Raw genomic sequence first — 17,102 nt, 5'->3', positions numbered from 1 at the left:
ATGATTCCATTGACAATTTGGTACTATATGTAAGGTAAAGCAACTCTATAATAATGTCTTAAAAGTTTAGTAATATCCTTACAGATCTTAAGCTTCTGTATTTTTTATACTGTTCATAATATAATTGGTTTAAAAAGAAACTTTCTTCTGTTATTAAAGATTTAATATTATTTGTAAAACTCTGAAAAACCAATAATTATAATATATTTACTATATATGTTGTTTCACCAGCTAGATACCTTGCTACCCTTATATTCATGGATTTTTATAATTGTTGAATTCATAATTTTTTAGTTTCTTTTTTCAAATAATATTATTAAAGTTAGTGTTTAAGACAAACTTTGACAACACAGCAACTTTTCAAGTCTGAATATATTAGCCATATTTAAACATAAAAATTGTTGCAAACTTTATTCTCTTATAACTATTATTCTAAAATTATTGATTAATCAAATTATTTTAAAGTAATGGTTTAGTTTAAAAGCTATGCTACTATTGGATATAATCATTTTGAAATTATTGATATACTTATACAATAAAACCTTTCATTTTTATAAATGCATAAATATGTTTAAAAAGCCGAAATTGCATTTCTTATCTTATATATGTTTGTCATTTAACCTTTTTAACCTAAATATTTATTTTGAATCTAACTATTCTATCAAGTAAAAAACAATTATATGAAAATTGAATATTTATTAAAATTAAAGAATTTGTATAGATAAAACAAATTAAAAAACAAAAATTGAAAAGACAATAATAATCAAATAAGAAGATTAAAAGGTACCACAATATCTTAATTTACAAACAGGAGTAATTGGTAAGTAGTAGACAAAATACGCACCAGGACATAGAGTGATTCTTATTTCAGTCTCACTATAACAAGGATCACTATTATAATCAAAGCACACTCTAACTGTTATCTCCTGTCCAACTTCTATCTGTTCAATAGCTCCTTCTTCATCATGGATCCATCCAGGTGCACGTGTGCCACAGTTATCATAACCAGGTGGTGAGGTTGGTATCTTGTCTCCAGCTGGGGCTTGTATTCTGTAATAGCCAGGTCCCTGCCAGTCAGGGCTGGGATAGCTGGCTCCATCATTATCACAATAAAATCCATCCCCATGATCTTCATTTCTTGTTGGATCACTGAGAATTCTGTATCCACCAGGCTGACACTGGGGAGGTCCAATACAGTTCAGCTCTCCACTGGAGCATCCTTGACAAGGAATAACTGAGGAGCAATCAGTCAGTTGGAAACAGATGTTGGGCAGAGATGTAGCTTGATCATACCAGGTATACCCTTTGCAGCCATCAGTCTCAGTACAAGCTTGATTACAGTCTTCCAGTGATTCAGCAAATACAGTGCCAACCAGGTTTTCAGGACTTAATGCACAGGCTCCATCATAAGCATTAGGAATTGTTCCACTGTAACATCCAGCACAATCATGAAGACCGTCTAATTCTTGATATTCATAGCAAGAATAGCCAAGAATAGCATCAAACCTCCATGTATAACCTTGACAACCAGGATGAGAAGAACATAATTCTTGGCAGCTTTCAACTGTGGGAACACCTAAGTGTGATGAATCTCTATCTGGAACAAAATTCCATGCAGCTTCCTGGATACTTGTCTTGCAATCAGCTTGGACTCCAGTCAGTACTGCAGCTCCAAAGAGGAGAGCCAGTATGCTCAACATGATTGAGCACATGTGAGAAAAAAAATATTTTTTTTCACACTATAATATTTCATTATTCTGATTCTGCTTTTATTTCAGCCCTTATCTTCCTATTATTCATTATATAACTTTTATATTATAAAAGTCACATTTTTGTGCACATATAATTTTATGTAAACAAATTTTAACCTTTAATCCAATACAAAATGTTTGTTATTATACATATTACTAGCAGCTTCGCCCTTAGACACTAGGGGCTTTCCCTCTAAAGTTTTGATCAACCTATTTTTTTTGTATTTTAGATTTAAAAGAAAGAATTATGAAAAAAAAATTTATTTTATTTTTCTTTTTTTTTTTTTGGGGGGGGGGGTAGTTGACCCTGCTATTTTAATTTTAGTTTTAAAAAGGAATTTTTTTTTGGGGGGAGGGGTATTTTTTATATTTTGGGGGGGTTTGGGGTGTCTAACCCCCAAGGAAATAGCCTAAAACCACCACAAGACCAGTAGGTATATTCACTGAAGAGTAGAATAAAGTCGGTTCAGTGGTTACTAAGATCTTAAGGGATGGACAGACGGACGGACAGACAGACAGATGGACAGACATCAAGCTTCTTTGTGTTATAGATTGTAAATGAAGATATAAAATGTAGCAATATTCCCCTGGTCTTACTTCTTATTGAAAAAAGTATTATATCAAAACAATGTCTAACTTAAAATTTTGTGCTAAAAAAATAAGATAAGCTTATTTAAACTCAAATCTATGAACCACACCATGCATCCCCTAAAAGTTATGGATTCCAGTTTATATGGGATGTAGAGAAAATCTATAAAAACAGAAGTGCTGCAACTAATAAATACAGTAAAATCTACTGAAAGGAAATGTAGTTGAATGCAGTGAAAGGGAATGAATATTGTCAAAGAATATTTAATTTTACCTTCACTTTAATAATAACCTTAAAGGGACTGTGAACTAAAAATTTTCTCATCTGATTATCAAAACTCAACATAATCTCATTCATAATATCTCAAAAACATGGCAAAACAGGCCCTGGTTTCTTAAAAATGGCTTAAAAGTTAAATTTAAAGAAAATGAATAATCTGCATTAAGTTTTATAATTTTAGAACTATAGCAGAGAATTTTATAGTATATAGAAAAGATAATGAATTGAAGTAATAAGATATTTACATTGGCCTGGGCAAGAATATTCTTTATCTTTACTCTCAGTATTGAATTAGTCTTGGAAGCATAAGGTAATTTCATTCCTCCAACTCTTACTTATATAGAGATAAGATATATTCAATTAACAAGTATTTAAATATGAAGTTTATTTATTATTTATACTTTTTAGATAAAATATATGTTGTTTAAAAAAATTTTTTTAATTATTTCTTCTTAGACTAAAATATAATTATTTGCAGTATAACTGTAGCTCATCAAATACCAAATTAAAATTTATTTTAATTCAAAAGTAATTTTTTAGGTGTGTACTGACTGAAGCACAAGAACCCTAGTTTCATATACTTTCATAAACAGGTAGAGTTAAAGTTTCAAGAAAGTTTGAAAACTAGATTAGACCTGTGAATATATTTTATTAATCTAATCTTTACATTTTTTATGGTCATATTTTTATAATATTTTACTATTGTGTATATGGAATTTTGAAAGTTTTATTCCAACTTTATTTTATATTATGTAACATCATGGACTTTTCTGTAAACATATCTGCAAGCTGTTAGTCTTTGTGTAAAAGTACATTCTTTGGTAAAAGATTGAAAGCTACCATCTTTTTAAAAGAAACTAGTTTTGACAATAAAGAAGATAATTTTTTGTTGAATTATGAAATTTTAAAAAAAGATTCATTTCACTCTAGGCTATTTATTCTCTTTGTTTTAATTTCAATAAAAAGATTGCTAATCTGTACTTGAGATAAATCAATTAAATGATATTTTTTCCTTTTTTTAGTGGTAAAGAAATAAGGAAATAAGATTGGATGGATAATACCACAGCTTAGTAGCTTGAAAGAAGCTCTGAGGAAGCTGCACAAGTTCTGAAGAAGCTGCCATCAGCTCTGCAGCTTGGAGAAAGCTGCCAGTACTGAAGAAGCTGCCACCAGGTTTGAGGTTGAAAGAAGCTGCTACCAGCTTTGAGAAAGCTGCAACTCGAACGGAAGAAGCTGCCACCTTACCTGATAAGATTCCACCAGTTCTGAGCAAGCTGTAAAATAAGCCAAGGTCTTCCTAAATCTTGCTGCTTGCTAGCCCCCTTACACTCAGTGAAGTAAGAAGTTTATTATATTTGTTTGTTGTAAAATTTAAAATTATACTTTTTTGTTATTTTAAATATAACATTTCACAAAAATTTTATTTTTATTCTTTAGAGGTAAATATAATCATAATAAAGATGTTAAAAACCATTGCTCTTTCTAAAATTTCTATAGATTACAATTAGTGGTTGAAACGTTTGAACAATCAACTTTATAAACGAACCAATCAAAACTCTCTGAAATCCCCAAACTAATAAAAAAAACGTTATAATTAAACTTTGGAGACTAGTGTAATACACAACCCATTGTCCCCTCTCTCTCTCTCTCAAATTCTACATTTTTACCATGAAAAGTTATGCAACAAAAAACTTAGACAAAAGCCAGGGAAGGAGGGGACATTGGACTGTAAATTACACTGGTACCCAAAGTTTTATAACCTAGCTTTCTTATTCGTTGACTAAAAAAATTTTAGATACTTTTATTTAATTGAGATTATGGTTGGTTCAAACAATAATTTCAGTTGTGGAAGGTTTGTTTTTGTTTATCAGCATTGGGGATGTACATCAATTTATTCTCCACTGTCTTATCCCTTAAGATCCTTGAAGTAATGCGCAAAAATAATATTGGCAAAATTTTCAATTTGCAAAATTTGTTTCATTACAAAAGGAATTCTACCAGCGAGGGAGGGGACAATGGGGTGTTTGTTATTATAGTCCCCAAAGTTTTATAACAACATTTTCTAATTTTTTAGATTAACAACTTTGGGGACTGAACTTTGATTGGTTGTTTCATTAAAAATATGCTAATTTTTAACTATTTGTATGATATAGTTATCCTATTCATCTGATCATTTTTTATGTTTCATAAGACAACTAGGTACAACATTATATATAAGTGAAGCATCTCTATAATTAAATCCTTAAAAATTACCATGAATTTCCGCAATTTCGCAACAATTTTATGCACAATTTTGTTCAGACTTACAAATTTATATTCTGCTTATTAAGTTCTGACACTCTACAAAGGTTATTGTTTATTTGTCCTTCCTTCCTATTTTGAGCTATGCTTTTATGGATGTTGTCATCCTTGTTGGTAAAAAATGGATCATTTTGTGTTAATTTGTTCTCAGAGAAAAGGGGATAATAGACTGTACAAATACACTAGTCCCCAAAGTTTTACAATAACGTTTTCTTATTCATTTGCTTAACAACTTTGGGGACTCAGGTGAATTTTGATTGGTTCGTTCAATAAGTTGAGTGTTTGAACGTTTCAACTACTAGTTTTAATCTACAGAAGGGTAATTTTGTGTATTCTTATTGGGGATGTACATTGTACATCAATTTATCGGCCATTGTCTTATCCCTTTAGATCCCTGACCCGGTTCTCCTCTATCAAACTTAATAGGTTGCTGATTTTGTTGCAGGGACAAGGGACATGTTTTAAGCCATTTTATTGTTTCCATTTTCTGGGAACTAGCGGTAGGGAGTGGACATTGGGATGTAAATTACAATGGTACCCAAAGTTTTTAACCACTTTATCTATAGATAAATTTTAAAAGATTAAGATTACTGAAAATTATTTCCATGTTCCTCCTTTATTTATTTCTCAGTAATTTTGATATTTTTTATCAATGACTTTTTTTTATCAGGGCTCGGCAGCCGTGCGTCAGCCGCCTGTAAGCCCTAAAAAATGAACCTTTAGCAATTTAGAAAAAAACAGCTGGAAGTCTAAACCTGACCTAAATATGACAATTCCTCTTAAAAAAAAATTTAAGCATTCAAATGGGTTTTAATTTAAGGCTTAGTTGCGGTTGACGCGCGGCTGCCGAGCCCTGCTTTTAACAATGATTTAATTTCTCTAAATTTTCCAGCACACAGGTCACAAACCATTCAAAAAAGCATCTCATTAGGATCTCATTCAAAATAGCATTCCGCAAAATAAGTTTACCCTCCCCATTTTCCTTTGTACATGAACAAGAAATTTCTGGGTATAGTCCCTTTCGTGGCAACGCCCCTTATGAGGCGTTTCTTCATATTTTTACATTAGCTTTTCTCCTATTTCTATCTACTGCGGGGCAAATTGCCTAACCCTGCGGGGGCAATCACCTAACCCAATAAAACCTAACTTAACCTTTCAAAAGCCATTTTCAAAATACGACGAATCGCCCCTTAAGTGTCGTTGCCGCGAAAGGGACTTTACCCGAAATTTATGCTGCAAGTTTCATCAAATACTGACGGCTAAACAAACACCAAATCAGCGACTAAGCTGATATTAAATAACCTAAAAACAAGGATGACAACATCAATAAGTAGTGAAAAATTCTAGGAATCGATCTTGCACAAATCTTAATGAAACTTAATTTAATAAAATTTTTGGAATATGGGCATATTCAATCCCTGATAATTTCAATTGTCAATCCTGAATATGAATAGACAATTAATAGACGAATCTTAATGAAAATGTATAGATTGTAAAATTTATTAATCCCTGAAAATTTACAGCTTTCTATCTTGAAAAGGTATTGAGAAAATCACGAAAACTTAAAAATCTAGGAATCGATTTAGCACCCCAAACAACAGACAGATGAACAAAACAATGTACAGATTAGATGGGCATATGTCATAAGAATCTACACTAAAAATTTCAGCTATCTATCTTAAATAGGAGCCGAGAAAATCACGTTTCTCCCAAAACGTTTTTTACGGACATACGGACATTTCAAATTAAAGAGTAGCTTCGCTACTAAAAAGCCCAACCTAAATCCTGAATTCTTCTTGAATGGGTGCTTTTACTGTCACCAGGGCGGGAGGGTACACTAGTCCCCAAAGTTTGATAATAATGTTATCTTATTCGTTGGCTTAACTACTTTGGGGACTTTTTAAAAAAATTTTATTGGTTCAAGTGGTTGTGTAACAAAACGTTACAGCCACTAATTGTAATCTACAGAAGGGGTAATTTTATGTATCATCATTGGGGATTCACGTCAATTTATCGACCCTTGCCTAACAAAGCAGCAAAAGGTAAAATTTTTAACGTCTCTAGTGTCATGTGTTCGAGACGTTAGGGGAGAAAGTTGCTAAAAGAATCAGCATGTGACGTCATAAAAATGATGGATTATCCATCTCCTTTATTAGGGCTTTTCTTTCCCACTCCTTCTTCTCTCCTCATCCCTCATCCCTCATTTTTATGACGTGAGAATTTCATTGAGCGACTTTCACGTTCAAGACTCTAGACCTTCACACAGTAATCCATGGAGGGGGTGGGGGGGGGGGTTGATGTAGGATACTGGTACCCAAAATTATTAAACCCTGTTTACTTATTCGTTGGCACTAAAACTTTGGGTACTTTTAATGAATTGTGATTGGTTTGTTAAAAATAAAATATTTAATCTACAGTAGGTATAATTTTGGAGATGTACATCAATTTATTTTCCATTGTTTTATCCCATATGATCCCTGAAAACTGTGTGAACTTAATTGTACTTAAACATGTACTGCAATAAAAAAAAACAAGGATGACAACATCCATAAATTCAAGGCTCTGAAAAGGTAGGACAAACGAACATTAATACTTGTAGTGTGTCAGAACTGAATAATCAGAACATAAATGTACAAATGTCGAATCAAAAGTTAAAGTAAATTTGTTGAAAAACTACTAAAATACAGGATAATGTTTAAGGACATACTTACGTTTTTAGGACTTGATTACAGAGATGATTCGCTTATAATATGGTACTTTGTTGTCCTAAAAATTAGTATTCCAAAAATCAGATCAATCGGATAATTTTATCACATACAAATTTGTTGTTAAAAAAGTTAAAAATCAATATGTTTAAAATGGAGGTACATTCTGGTAACAATTATAGAGTTTGAAATCGATAGGACAATTCTAACATGCCTAGATTAACGGAAAAAAGTTCAAGACGGACTGAATATAATTATAGAAAAGCTTCGCTTGTAAAAAGACTCTAACTGTTACAAAATTAATTATCTATAAACTGGGATCATAAAAGGAATGCTTAACAAATCAGACAAACAGACATACGGACATTAACACTTATAAGGTGTCAAAAATTTCAAAACTTAAAAAGCAGAATTGAAATGTAGGTAAATTTGTTGAAAAAGTGCTTTAAATGCATAGGGTAATGTTTAATGACATATTTACATTTTCAGGACTTGATTATAGAGATGTTTTGCTTATGCCAATATTTCTTATTGTCTTAGTAATCTATATTCCAAAAATGAAGAAAATTTATTAACCTTATGATGTAAAAATTTTGTGTTTAAAAACGCGAAAAAACTGTCATGTTCAAAATTATACCTTTATAACCTTATAACTGTTATAGGAATCAGCATGAGACGTTTGAAATGGGTAGAACAATTCTAACATGCCTAGAATAACGAACGGACGTATCCAAGGATTTTTTTAGTTTTTTTCCAGGGCCTATTTTCTCTTGGGAGGGTGAAAGTATCCCCCACCCAAAAAAAACAGGTTATACACCCGCCCCCTGTACATAAGTAATGAGCTTCGATGTAACAGAGAACCATATTGGTACAGCGGTTAGCGTGATCCTAGGGTACTAACACACTAGACAGACAGACATCCTGTTACTTTTATATTTACTAACGGCTACGCCCCTAGAGGCCTCTAGTGGCAATTTAAATGTTTTTTTTTAATAATACGATGTTGCGTTCAAGTCTCTCAAATATTATTTTAAAAATCGTTTTTTTTGTGATTTTTCTTGGGAGGTTGGTTTTACCCTCCCCCAAAATAGTTAAAAACCTTCCAGGGATCTATATGTGAAGCTACCCTGTTAAAGAGAGCCCGTTCGTTTCAGCGGTTAGCGAATTCCTTCGGTACAAACACAGGCAAATAGACAGACAGACAAACAGACATCCTGTTACTTTATTATAAGGATATATGACAGCCATGACCACTATAGAGAAAGGGAGGGGACAATGGACTGTTTAATACTCTAGTCCCCAAAGTTTCATAACGTTGTTTTATTCGTTAGGCTTTGGGGACTTTTTTCGATTTTTTTGATTTGTTGGTTGATGAAGTGTTCAATCGTTTCAACTACTAATTATATTCTACATAAGGGGTAATTTTGTGTACATCATTGGGGACGTAAATCAATTTATCGACCATTGTCTTATCCCTTTGGATCCCTGAGCTATTAAATTTGAATAAAATAATTAAGGATTTTACAGTTATAGAATCAATCAGGCAGGGAGGGGACATTGGACTGTAAATTACACTGGTACCCAAAGTTGTATGCATATATTATCTTATTCGTTAGCTCAATGGCCTGGGAAACGTTTGATACTAGGAGTGTTCTATCTTTTCGACCACTACTTTTGATCCACCGTAGAGATATACTCAGTGTTTGGACATGTATTTCACAAATTGTCTTATCCCTTAAGATCCCTGATAATTAATTGTCTATAAAGAAATATAAACAATTTTAAAATCATGAAAGGCCAGGAAGTCAGGGATAGATTAACAGTGTATTAATCAACCTCCCCCCCCCCAAAAAAAAAAAACATATCTCATCCAAAGTAAGGGGAGTCCATATTGAATCTACATCCGCGTTTTTTGAAGTCCCTCAATGACGTCATAAAAATGAGGGATGAGGAGTGGGAAAAAAATCCCCTAAAAAAGAGATGGATAAACCCTCGTTTTTATGATGACGTAACATGCTGATTTTTTGAGGGTCTTTCTTCGTCTTCCCTTTTTTTTCACCTATATTGACGTCACAGTTAGCTTTTTTCGTAAATTTCGGCATATTAGAATTGTTCTAACGATTTAAAGCTTTGGTTGATATATCCTTTAACAATTAGCTACGATTTAGAAAGCGTTGCAACTCTATAATCATTACCAGAAAGTCCTTGCGCCCTTTTAAGATATGACACATAATTTCAATTATCCTATGAATCTAATTTTTGAACCAATGATTCCTTGGACAACAAGGTATAATATTTTAAGCGGAGCATCAAGTGTCAAAATGTTCTTACGTAATTTTGCAACAAATGTTAATACAATTTTGTTTAGACTTTTAAATCTATATTCTGCTGATTAAGGTGTGACATTTTCTAAGTGTTAATGCTCGTTTGTCCTTCCTTCTGATTTAAGAGCTTGGCTTTTATGGGTGTTTCTTGTTTCTTCTAACGTTTACCAATCAAAAATTTGGGAAAGTATATTTCATTTTTTCATTCGTTGGCGAAAAAAACGTTTAGGTACTTTTTAAAAGTCGTGATTGGTCGTTTTAAACTAGCAGTGTCCAAACTTTTAAACCAACAATTATAATTATTGTGGATGTACGACCTTACACAGGGAGGGAGGGGGCAGTGAGCTGTTCATTACACTAGTCCCCAAAGTCTCATAATAATGTTTTCTTTTTCATTGGCTTAACAAGCTTGTATTGTTTTTTTTTATTGGTTAGTTTATTTAGTTGAGTGTCCAAACGTTTCAACCACTAATTGTAATCTACAGAAGAAGTGATGTTGTTTATCATCATTGGGAATGTACAAGCTTTTATTGATTTTTTTAAATTGGTTGGTTCATTTAGTTGAGTGTCGTTTCAATCACTTATTGTAATCTAAAAAAGGAGTAATTTTGTTTTATCATAAATGGGAATGTACATCAATATATCGGCTATTGTCTTATCCCTTAAGGTTCCTGTAAATTTTAGGGTTAATTGCAACCTTTTTATTGCTCTTGTTTCCAGGGATCTAAAGGGATAAGACAATGGCCGATAAATTGATGTACATCCTCAATGATGATACATAAAATTACCCCTTCTGTAGATTAAAATTAGCGGTGGAAACGTTTGGACACTTAACTTGATGAACCAACTAATTAAAAATCAATAAAAGTCCCTAAAGTTGTTAAGCCAATGAACAAGAAAAAGGTAACTAGTAATGATAATACACAAAGTTAACCCTTCTGTAGATTAAAATTAGCGGTTGAAACTTGATGAACCAGCCAATAAAAAAATCAATAAAAGCCCCTAAAGTTGTTAAGTCAACTAATAAGAAAACGGTAACTACCAATGATGATACACAAAATTATCCCTTTTGTAGATTACAATTAGTGGTTGAAATGTATGGGCACTCAACATAATAAACCAAAATATGCTAGTCAAACTAATAAGAAAACGTTATTATAAAACTTTGGGGACTAGTGTATAATAAACATCCGAATATCCCCTCCCTCATTTTTCTGGGATCTTAAGGGATAAGCCAATGGACGACAAATTGATATACTTCTCCAAAAATAATAAAAACTAACCCCTACTTTAGATTAAAATTATTGGTTGAAACAATTGAACACAATTAGTTTAAACCAACCAATCAATATTTGAAAAGAGTTGCAACGCCATTCAATAGAAGGAAAGTTTTATAATACTTTGGGTACCTATAATAATCTCAAAGTTATCCAAAGTTTTACAAACATAATCTGTCATTCGTTGGGTTGAAATTTGATACTCTAGTTTGGTTGGTCCAAACCAGGGGCGTCCAAGCTTTTTATTTTTTTTTTTTTGGGGGGGGGTTAAAATTTTTTAGGGGAGGGGAGGTAATTATTTATTTATTTTTTTTTTTTTGGGGGGTGGGAATGGCGCAAATTTTTTTTATCCCCCTCCAAAATTTTTAGCTCGGGGGTTAATTTTACCCCCCCCCAAAAAAAAAAGATTTACACCCAGGGTAAAATTTTTTGAATTTTTTTAGGGGTATTTCCCCCAAAAAATTGTTTTGCGGGGTAATCACCCCTTTACCCCCCCCCCCCCACTTGGAATAATCTTCACAAGGGATAGATTTGTTGATTATCATTGGGTTCTCCGAATACAAATCTATTATCCCTAGTCAAATTATTCACAAATACAGAAAACGCTAGTCACCAGGGATCTAAAGGGATAAGACAATGGACGAATAAATTTGTATACATTCCCAATGATGATAATCAAAATGGCCTAATAATAGCTGAGTATCCACGAATTTGCTTTATATTTATTATATCACATGAAAAAATCTGAAAAAAAATTGTTTTAAAACTTTGTTTTTCACATATTTTCCCAATGGTAGCTGAATATTCAAAAATGACCCCAATAGTAGCTGATACTCAGCTACTATTGGGGTCATTTACTCCATATGTGGATTAAAATTATCGGTTGAACAGTTTGGACTAACTAAAACTAAATTAACCAAACGTACCCAATTTTTTTCAAAATAACCAATGAGATAAAACTTTGGGTACCTGTAAAAATTACAATTTAGACACTACTAGTTGATTAAACTTCCCAAAACAGTAACCAAGTTTATGAAATAACTAATACTAGCGGGCCTCTAGGGGCACTTGTGAAGGAGGAAGTTTCATAACCCAATTTGTTTTATTTTAGGTTTTTTCTATGTGCGTTTGTATCCTCCCCCAAAATAGTTATTGACCATTCCGGGACCTATGAGAAGCTACCCTTTAAAGGAGAACCCGATCGGGACAGCGGTTAGCGAGATCCTTCGGTACAGACAAACATACTGTTACTTTATTATAAGGATAATATTTTGGGTCCAATATCCCCTCCCTCCTTCCTTTATCAAAACCAAATCAACTAAAAGTCCTTAAAGTTTTTAAAGCCACAATTCAGATGCCGCGGTTAAAAAACCTTGGGTACCTGCTGCCCTGCTGTATTCACGCATGACTTATTTTTCAAATCTTAGGAAAAGTTACTGAACTGCAAAAATATCAATGATAGCGTGTCAAAAAAGAAATAAGGCCTCAGTAATCAATTAGACAGTGTCTTGAGAAGACCTAACCCTCATATAATCAAGAATTTATACATTTTATAATCTGCGGAAAGCTGTCTAAAACGCGATACAAAAAAAACTATGGTTTTATAAAAGTAACAGGATGTTTACTATCAGTCTGTAGGTAGGAAAGGATCTCGCTAACCGCTGAACCGATATGGTTCTTCTTTACATTGAAGCTTTTCATAGGTCCTGGGAAGGTTTATGAATATTTAGGGGGAGGAAACTACCACCCTCCGATTAGAAATTAAAATAATCTAGAATTTTTACCTTATTTTACTTTTTCGTCAATTTTATTAACCCCCTTCCTAAAATTAGGGGCTAGTAGTAATTTAAATAATGTGATGTACTCGGGAGGGAGGAGATTGGACTGTGAATTAAACTTCGTTGGTTTTAATTGGGATGTACAAACTAATACTGTCAAAACCTGTTATATCTTTCATATACAAAGGGGTAATTTGGTTTATCACAATAGATGGTGAACATCAATTTATCGTTCATTGTCTTATTCCTTAAGATATATTTGATGCTAAAACTTAGGGAATATCAAAATATTAAGTGTATCAACACCCAATAGACACACAACTCTTTGATTTAAAACCTTTTTCTTTTTCTTTTAATGATTGGATCTATTGCAGTTCACGGTGAAATATTCCTGGTAACTAATATCTAAAAAAAATCTTTGAACTCTAAAGGCTGCTAACGGTCAAACGGTGAAACGTATAGACTATGCTCGCCAAAAATTTTAACTGACAAAAGCAGGCTTATAAATAATCTGGAATAGTCATTCTTCAATAATGTAGTTATCTCACAGTGTACATAAATGCGCGAAAAAAAGACTTATTTTACGCATTTTTTCTTCAGTAAAGCTTTCCCTGTGCATCATTGGATCTTGTCAATTATTTTACAGATTATTTCAAAATTTTCGTATGCCGCTTAACACTATGTACGTTCAACCGTTTGGCAGCTGGCAGCCTTTAAAGTGCTTAGATTTTTTTCCGATAATCGTTACCAGTAACTTTTTACCGTGAACTGCAAATGATCTTAAGGGGTAAGACAATAGACGATAAATTGATTAATATCTCTTATCATGATAAACAAAATTATACCTTCTAAAGTTAAAAAATATTAATATAATAGTTTGGACACTGCTAGTGTTAAGTTTAAACAAACCAATTAAGATTTAATAAATGTCCGAAATTTTTAATCCAGCAAACGAGAACAATATTTTCAAATCCAATCAATATCTAAAGTTTTAAATTAAATTTTTATAGAAAGGGAGGATTAGGTTGCGCTAAAAATCCGTAAAGGCTGTGAGTTTAAAGTTTAAAAAAGTAGTAGAAGTAACAATAAAAATTTATGTTAACTTTAAAAAAAAATTCTATAGTTCTTTTCAATAAGAAATACACATATTTAGTAAATATTATCGTTCTACTTTTATTTTTAAGCCTTAAAACTCCTACCTTTACGGATTTTTAGCGCAACCTTTATAATTGTTTCAAAAATTAAATCTAACCTAAGCAAGTTTCCTTCTCGTAATTACAATTTGTTTTTAAAAATAGGGGGTTTTGTGCTCCACTATGCAATTTGAGGGAAACCGCCGAAATTTTTAACGCCCCCAAAACAATTATACCCATTAAAAGTAATTTCTTACAGCTTATTAGATTTTTAGAATGGATATAAAATTAACTGGATATTCCACCAGATTTTCGTATACTCTAATAAAATAATTCTTTCAGCTAACATACCCTCCCCCAACCCCCTCGACTATGGAGTAATATATTGATCAATAGCCGATGACGGAATTAAACCAGCGACAATTAATGACTTAAAGATAGTTGGGGTATAGTCCCTTTCGTGGCAACGCACCTTGAAGGGCAATTCTTCGTATTTTTCACAGTTGCTTTTCTTCTATTTCTAGTCCCTGCGGGGGGCTCTAACCCTGCGGGGACAATTGTCTAACCCTGTGGGCAATCACCTACTAACCCTAACCTTACCTAAAATAACCTCTATAAAGTCATTTTAAAAATACGACGAAACGCCCCTTAAGGAGCGTTGCCACGAAAGGGACTATTCTCGAAAGTTGCTGAAGACTTCATTGCTAATATTGACGAAAATATGATTAAGAAGTCATGTACAAAAAAACGCTTTGAGATTTGAGTACAAGAAAAATGCGCTAAAACTATTTTTAGACAATTTTTTTTCTTTTTTCTTATTATCTAGTCTATTAAAAGGATTCAAAATGCAAAGACAGATATTTTAAACTCTCATTTATACATCTTAATTGGAACTGATGATCTATTTAATAGTAAAACAATTGTCTTCCATCAATTAAATGTTTAAAAAATAACCTCTGTGTTTATATATTATATAACATTTTTAGATATTGACAACAAAGTTTTGAATTTTAGATTTTACTCTACTTTTTTAATAAATACTGAAATAGTTTTTGATGTTCTATTAATGGTCCTAAAAAACACGAAGAAAATAATAAGCAATTAATCATTAAATTCTGATTTTTAAAAGTGGGGTAAAATTGCTTTCAAAAAAGTTCTCGTAAAAAACACACTGTATATTAAGATATATAAGTTTTTAAGTTTTTATAAAGAATTTTAATGTTTGAGGTAGATTTAAAATCTGCATCAAATTTTAAGGATTTTTTTATAAAATTCGTTTTTTGTATAAAACTTTATTTAAAAGCGCAAATACAATTTAAGTAAATTAATTTTGACATCCGTGATAGGTGGATTGAAAACTACCTGCGCTCTAATTGGTTGAATGATGTACAAAACCTATGCTTCTTCAATCAGAGCGCAGATATCTTACTATATATACATTATTTTCAGAAACAAGTTCATTTTTGTTGCCAAAAAATGAAGTGTTTCCTTGCGGTAGTTCTGATGCTTCATCTAGTTGTTGGTAAGTTTTAGACATGTTAGAATTGTCCTATTAATTTCAAATTTTGCATTGTGATTCCTGTAGTAGTTAGGATCGATTTTGAAAGCATATCAACTCTATAATCGTTACTAGAATGTCCGTGCAATCATTTAAACATGTTGATTTTATTTTTTTTTAACAACAAATTGCTATGCATTATAATTTTCCGATAGATCTGATTTTTTAAAATACTGATTCTTAGGACAATAATGTACAATGTTACAAGCAAATCATCTCTATAAGTATCTAAGTATGTCCTTAAACATTATCCTGCTTGTAAGCAGTTTTTCAACAAATTTACTTACAATTTTGTTTTGAATTTATATTCTGATTATTCAGTTCTGACACTCCATAAGTGTTAATGTTTGATTGTCCTACCTTTTCAGAGCTTCACTTATATGGATGTTGTCATACGTATTTCTTTATGAGTATGTTAGAATATCCTATCAATTTCAAACATGATGATTCCTAGGACAGCAAGATAATAGGCAAAGCAACTGATTTTTAATAATTCTACAACAATATAAATTAAAATAGCCGGTAGGACAAAGGTACATTAGCCCTTTCTTTATTTGTTTGAAAATTGCCTATACCGTTTAAAGACATACTTACATATTAAGAACTTGATTATAGAGATGCTTTGCTTATAACGCTTTTATCAATGTTGTTATCTTTGTTTTATCAGAATTTTGTTCATCTGCTTTGATTGGATCAACTATAGAAGACCTTTTTCAACTTGAAGACACAGGTATGAAATATCAGCTTGACAAATTCAGCGGCATTGATTGCGCTAGCCCCCTAACGTCTTTAAAATTAGCCAAAATACGAAAAGTTGCATTAGGTCCAGTACCCAAAGTCGAAGACAGCCAAGAAAATATATTTTAGATCCATTGTCCCATGCTACATCCCTTGCTACAACCTGTGGCCTTACTTACACGCTGCGAATCCGTGGCTTAACATTTTTGGGGGCTTTAGTGAATTTTGATTTGTTGATTCATTAAGTTCAGTGCTCAAACGTTTCAACCACTGATTTAAAATCTACAGAAGGAATAATTTTTTTCATTATGTGAGATGTACATCAATTTACCAGCTATTGTCTTATCCCATTAGATCCCTGCCAATTTATCGTCTTATCCCTTGAGATCCCTGAAATTTTATTTAGGCCTGCAGAAGGTTTGTAAGTCTGGGGTGAAAACGCTGTGCCACAAGGAAGTCAGGTCGAATGTGACGCCCACCCTGTCAAAGGTCAGTATAGAGCCGGTCTGTCTGTCCATCCGTCCGTTACGCTATGGAGGAAATGTGTTTCTTGTGTGCTATTAAAAATAGACAGCTGAAATTTTTAGCGAAGATTCCTATTTTATATGTGCATTTACTATATACATTATTTTTTCCGTCTATCTGTCCGTCCGTTACGCTATGGAGGAA

General features: G+C 32.4%; 2 protein-coding genes and 1 long non-coding RNA gene across 4 annotated transcripts in view; 2 read left to right on the top strand and 1 right to left on the bottom strand.

Moving 5' to 3' along the window:
* LOC145306160 (uncharacterized) overlaps window positions 1-17,102 on the bottom strand; it is a 287,293-nt gene that overhangs the window by 200,449 nt on the left and 69,742 nt on the right. The gene's annotated exons all lie outside the window — the stretch shown is intronic.
* LOC145306158 (uncharacterized) overlaps window positions 1-17,102 on the top strand; it is a 72,406-nt gene that overhangs the window by 48,113 nt on the left and 7,191 nt on the right. For both annotated transcript variants that reach the window (XM_080148136.1, XM_080148137.1), the window contains exons 2-4: window positions 15,588-15,659; window positions 16,363-16,425; window positions 16,840-16,922. In XM_080148136.1, coding sequence (XP_080004262.1) covers window positions 15,614-15,659; window positions 16,363-16,425; window positions 16,840-16,922 — 192 coding nt within the window. In that variant the 5' untranslated portion in view covers window positions 15,588-15,613. The remainder of the gene's footprint in view (window positions 1-15,587; window positions 15,660-16,362; window positions 16,426-16,839; window positions 16,923-17,102) is intronic.
* LOC145305680 (uncharacterized) lies at window positions 2,829-4,037 on the top strand. The gene is made up of 3 exons (XR_013874682.1): window positions 2,829-2,929; window positions 3,160-3,212; window positions 3,642-4,037. It is a non-coding gene; the product is annotated as an uncharacterized LOC145305680 (long non-coding RNA).

Source organism: Acartia tonsa, chromosome 14, assembly GCF_053477335.1.
Source record: "Acartia tonsa isolate MP-2025a chromosome 14, ASM5347733v1, whole genome shotgun sequence".
Lineage (NCBI taxonomy): Eukaryota > Metazoa > Arthropoda > Copepoda > Calanoida > Acartiidae > Acartia > Acartia tonsa.
Note: the sequence above shows the minus strand (reverse complement) of the source record. Positions and strands in the feature narration are given on the sequence as shown.